The 6,000-nt window shown below is 35.7% G+C and overlaps 1 protein-coding gene across 1 annotated transcript in view; it reads left to right on the forward strand.

Moving 5' to 3' along the window:
• Window positions 1–5,142, forward strand: part of LOC148950760 (ATP-dependent RNA helicase SUV3 homolog, mitochondrial-like) — a 76,785-nt gene extending 71,643 nt beyond the window's left edge. The window contains exon 2 of the mRNA XM_089091740.1: window positions 5,078–5,142. Within this exon, the coding sequence (XP_088947866.1) occupies window positions 5,078–5,102 (25 nt within the window). The 3' untranslated portion in view covers window positions 5,103–5,142. The remainder of the gene's footprint in view (window positions 1–5,077) is intronic.
• Window positions 5,143–6,000: the final 858 nt, after the last annotated feature.

The raw sequence follows: 6,000 nt of genomic DNA on the forward strand, positions 1-6,000 counted from the left end.
GAGTGGTCAAATTGCCACTTTCTAAAGCCAAAGGTAACCTCCTTGGGTTACGGCTAGAAAATCTCTAACTCTCATCTTGGAGGTAACAAACCCCCCTGTCCATAAATAATGACGGTATCTCGTAACTCTATTCCTAATCTGCCTGGGTTACGGAAACCAGTACACAGTTTGTAGAAAATACCATACGTGTATTCTTCCAAACGGTCACAATAATACCACAAAAATATATCTCCCCGAATGGGGTCTAAACGCAGACTAAATCAAAATAATATTTTTTACATAACATTTCATAAGGGTGGACCTTCGCTTGGCCCAGCCAATCCTCTCAATCCCCATTCAAACCCAATTCTACTCTCTTAGCTTTACCTTTCAATGGATCCAAACCAGGAAGTCCAAAATAGAATTTATATCTAAGTTTACTCAGTTCAAAAACAATATAGCTTAGCAACGAGACTTTTAAATTGTATTTCAACTTTATACTACAGTCAAATCTACAAAAATTTAATTGGAAAGAAAACTGGAAATTTATCTGAAAAGAAACGAAACAGGGGTGGACCCCAGACACCTCCCCCCGTAAGATAAATAACCACCCATGAACTATCTTGGTCCACCCTTACAAAAATAGACACATATCTTCAACTGTACATACTCCTTTTGCGTTCTCTCGTCCACCAGTGTCTGTGCTACAACTTTCAACGCTTGGCTCTGGATCCGTCGTCATCAACAAGTCTCTACTGTAGAACCACCAGGGTCTAACTCTTAGAGCATCCTCCTTAGTTTTTGAGAGTTGAAGTCCCCAAGAAACATATACAAGGAGTGTGCACAGCACAATCAAAACAAAATATGTTCTCTCTCTCACGAATTTAAAGGAGAGAGGAGAAAAGAATCAGTTTCTGGTACATCTGATGAGGCAAGCCATCATGAAAAATTGGCTGCACTAGCCTTTTAATTTCCATCCGTGGAAACAACCCCAGATCTCAATAAAAAAGTAAAGTGCCCCTTGACATACTTTCAAATAACCTATAGCCGAACATGCACAGTCCTGTGAAAACGATAAAAATAGTGGGACTGAAGAAAAAATTTGAGCGAATCATGACTCGACTATTTTCTGGGTTCCATCCCCGGGGATAATCAAATTAAGTCTAGATGTTGATTTTAGTTGTAGATGAAACTTACATACTAAATATGGCTTTCCGGTATTAATTGTAGATTCCAATGAAGAATTAAAAACTCTGAAGAGGGTTACTGGACAGAGATTTGGGTGAAATGTGAAGTGACTGGGAGAGAAGATCCCCCAGAGACTCCAGAGTAGAGAGGTACAACCTTGGTAAAGGGATCACAACTTTTCCGCCAATTGAGCATTGAGGCAAAGAGACCTCTTTCGCGACTTCCCGCAGGGTATTTTCCCCAAGGGCTTCCTCTCCCTCATAAAAGATCGAAATATCTGTTTGACTTGATAATACTAATATCAGAGTCCTTTCCAAGTTTTTCCAATCTGCCTCGACATTCAAGATCATCTAATAAGGTGAGTCATCTCTATTTTGTAACCATCTTGTTTTAGTCCCCATGGGTCTGTGGCCTCTTTTTCCCTCCTATTATTTATGTTATAAATGCACAACCCATCAAACATTTTATTTTTCTCACTATTATTTATGTTACCAAGGCACAGCACATCCAACTTTTTTTTGCTTTTCGCCACTGCAGGCCGAATCTCCAAATTTTTTATCTTTTTGACACTCCTCTTTTCATATCTACTTTTCTCAATTTTTTCATTCAAAAAAAATATCCTAAAAAAATACAACCATATATCAAAATATAAACACCATTCTAGAAATATATATAAAAAAACATAAGCAAACTACTGCTACACAATAACCATTTAAATAATTTTATCCAAACTTAAAACGTCATTTAATTTATGAAAATTCAAAACAGTTAATAACATTATTAAATAAAAGGTTTCTAATATAATTAAAATAAATAAGAAAGGAGAAAAGAAAAAAAAACTATTTAAAGTAAAGCGGAAAAAATAGATAAAGCAAAATGAATAAAGAAGTAAGGAAAAAAACGAAATTACTTCAAGCCTTAGAGAACTTATTTAAATCTATAATTGGTTCCAGATACCAATAAAAACTTTTTTTTATAACTCACGTCCTGACTTGTCTTTAAGAGTTTCAGACGTGATTGTGCGTTTCACTGGCCCATGGGATTTTATTAAGGATAGAAACAATCTTATTTTGTATGTATTTTTTGAATATTTTTACTAGTATGCATGTATTTCCCAAGTTTTACCTAACATAGGGATACCATAAAGATCTTATAGTAGACATTCCACTGTGCCGGGTAAAGAAAGTAAAGCGTCGAAACCCGTTAAGACAGGTGGTATTCTTCTGATGAGCCCTAATGAAAGGCTACTACTTGGAAATATTTTGCTAGATTTAAGGTGCTTTTGTTTGTAAATTTATAACGACTTACATTTATTAATGAATATTTTTCATGAATTTAAACATTTCAATTTGGTTGACGGTTCGGTTATACTGTTTTGTCCTTGGTAATTGGATAGATGAATAAGGTTAAAACCTTGTTCAAGTGCACATTTATCTCAATTGCTGGAGTAGGATGACAGTCCTTTTCTTTTCTCTCTCTCTCTCTCCTTTTTTTAGCCAAGTAATTAAATATAAAATATTATATTTAAATCAACAACGTGTAACAAAATGGCTATCTTAAAATTTTGATTGGATGTATTTGGGGAAATCATGAGCGTGGAAGGGGTTAGTTGCCTTCCAATCTCTTTTGACTATAAAAACAGGGCACTAGAGAATCCAATTTCCAATCGAATGAGCCCTTTTCGAAGTTTCTACGATACCTCCTTCGATACGAAGTGACATGGTCTAAAAAACAAAAACAAAAAAACAATACATTGTGTCAACATCGTTCTTTACTGGAGCTGTGTTATTTAACTGCCTATGACTCCTTATGAGGTGCTACAGCCAGACAAAGATGACTTTTATTCTGTATATTGTCCTATAGTTCTGAAATAAACCTCTGTAAGACAGCCTGGAATATATTTATTCCTTTGGATTTTCAGGTCGCTGTTATTTTTCATTAAAAATTTTTTATGAACGACTCTTATGGTAGTTGGCGAAGGAAATATCCAAAGACTTTATAGGGTCGACCGGGTATCCCGAGAATTGTTAACAGATAAATAAGGAAGCAAATCGAAAAGCAATAAAAAGTGAATATAACAGTTTAAAGTATTTCTCCTGACCTTTTCGTCTTTACGCCTTACATTATTAGGCCCCATTATATGTTTATGGCATTGTCATTCAATCTTTGTAAACAGAGACCTAAAAAAAGTGATAAAACTCTCGAGAGTAAGATAACATGTTCACGAATACCATCCTAACCGTTTTTCTTTAAAATTACAAATTTACAACATAAATTTTGTACTTTATCAAAGAGAAAGCTCTAGAGTCGACCTAGTAGAGAGCCCTGTATTGCTTCTTTTCCCCCCTTTCTAATTACTTCTTCTTACAGAAGAGAAGGTCGTAGAAACTTGAGAGTGGGGCTATTCGATTGAAAGTTAAAATTCTAGCGTCGTTTTGATGATCTGCAGTGATTGCATGAGAACTAATCCCCACATTTCCCCGTTTGGGACACCCACCACCCTTAACACTCCAATACCTGCTCACAAAATGCTCAGATAGCCCTTTTTTCAAATTAAACAATAAATATGTTCATGATATAAGTTCAGTAAATATGTCTTCGAGGATAGCAGGACCCTCTACAGTTCCTAGGATAAAGGTCTTAGGTTATTCAAATTACCAGCTGTTAACGGGTAGGGTTCGTCGTGGAAGAAGGGGTCTACGCTTCATCTTGGGTGTCTGTGGAAATAAAATAAAATTAATTTTATGCGTTCTTTAAAAAGGTGGATTTTTTCAAACCCACTTGTTTTTTTTTCTTTTGGTAGAAATAACATTTTAAAGATGGTTGCTCGTAACTATGCTGATAGAACTTTTTATGAAACATTCAAGTTTTGTCCCAAATAACACAAAAACACAATAATTAACTAAAATTTAAAATTTATCGATTTAAAAACTAACAGAAGTTAGTTTAAAAAACATTTCTCCAAAAAAATTGTTTAATGAAAAGTAATTAGCCCTATTGAAACCAAAAATGAGCAGAAATAAAGACATATAATAATTCAAACTTAAATTTAACTGAAGTTAAATTGTATAATTAAGTCAAGCTTGCTGAAAATGTCACAAACAAGTATGGTGTGACAGCCCTCATAAATCGTCTAAAGGCCAGATTGTCTTTTGCGTTTCACTGAAAACACAATCTGTTTAAGTAGTTATGCTTTAGTCATTATATTATTGAAAAATTAAAAATACTGGGACTTCCATGAATTATTATCCTTTTATTTAAAACAGCTAATCTAGTTCAGTAGTCTGACATGCAGTTAATTTCTGCTTTCCTTTATTTAAGTGCAAATGACGCTCTAGCTTAAAAATACAACAACTCGATTATAGGAAAAGGTAGGTAAAGGATGCGGCACTAGACCCTTAAGGTTTGAACCGGCGGTGCTGATCTCCGTCTCAAGGTCCTTCAGCCAGGAAGTGCAATGGAAGGTTGGGGGCCAGCCATCCTGTGCTTTCACACACCCTTCCTGTTTACCTTCCCCAGATTTCTCCAGGTACCCATTTAGAGCTGGGTTGACTCTGGCTGAGCTTACAGAGACACGCCACTGACCTCCGTCCCAAACCAAATATTTGGGTACGCTAAGATTCTTGAACCCTCGCCGTCTCGGACAAATGATCCTAGATCCAGCGCACCAATCGCACCAACTCGATTATAATTCCAATAGGAACACTAAATTACTGGTTATCTCCTGTTTTATGCTTAGTTTTTTTTTCACAAAACTATTTGACGTTGATTTCTAGATCTGCAGTGCTATATTTGCATATATTATGCATATATCATGTATTATGTATTTGCATATATTATATATATTATTATGTATTTGCGTATATATTATATATTTGTATGCATCATATATTGTGTGTTTATCTTGCAGGGAATCGGATCCAAAATCATGGTAAAACTGGGATATGTCATGGGTTCAGGCCTGGGGAAGTCAAATTAGAAGTCTTTGGAATTAGTATGGTCAGAAACCACGCAGAAATGGATTGAGGCGAAGGAGGCTGGGGCGAGCCCGGGTTCCCAAAAGATTTTTCTGGCATCATATACCATTTTATCTTTTTAAAATAAACTTGTCAATGTGGTCAATTATTGGTGTCTTGTTGCATTCCCTCCCCCCCCACCCAAGATTTTGCTCTAGATCCGCCTTTGTACACCTAGATATTGAAGGCTAGCTCAATGTAAAAAAAATATAGCTCATTTAGGCTTGTGCTTCTGGAATATAGTAAATACCTATGTAGGGAATCAGCTGAAGGAGTTATAGAATTTTGGAAAATATATTAGGACGAGAAAAGGTACTTTGAAATCTCAAATGCGTGACGAACAGGAGATTTTCAGATATATCTTCAAAAAAGGAGTGAGAACCCGTTCTTTGTCTGACATATCTTCAAATTTATCGTGAGAACTTGTTCTTTATCTGGTTCTCACGATAACTTTTGAAGATATATCTTCAAATAACAGGTTCTCACTGGCGTCGTTGTAAATAGTCTGTAAGTGCACCAGACGGTCAGGGGCTATTGCACTAAGTGTTTCTAGCCTTATTTACGATGAACTAATTGTTCTTCTGCTTGTTTGGCAGGTGGAGCAATTAATTAGTCTCAATTTTTGTTTTGACTCTAGCGATAAGAAGAGTGGACTTGCAGTTATGGAGTGCACCTAGTTACTTAAGGCTAGCTCAATGTAAAAAAAATAGCTCATTTTGCCTTGTGCTTCTGGAATATAGTAGATACCTATGTAGGTAATCATCCGAAGGAGTTGTAGAATTGAATTTTAGAAAATATACTAGGACGAGAAATAGTA

This window comes from Artemia sp. Qi Xiang Cuo, chromosome 7 (genome assembly GCF_049724085.1).
Source record: "Artemia sp. Qi Xiang Cuo chromosome 7, ASM4972408v1, whole genome shotgun sequence".
Classification (NCBI taxonomy): domain Eukaryota; kingdom Metazoa; phylum Arthropoda; class Branchiopoda; order Anostraca; family Artemiidae; genus Artemia; species Artemia sp. Qi Xiang Cuo.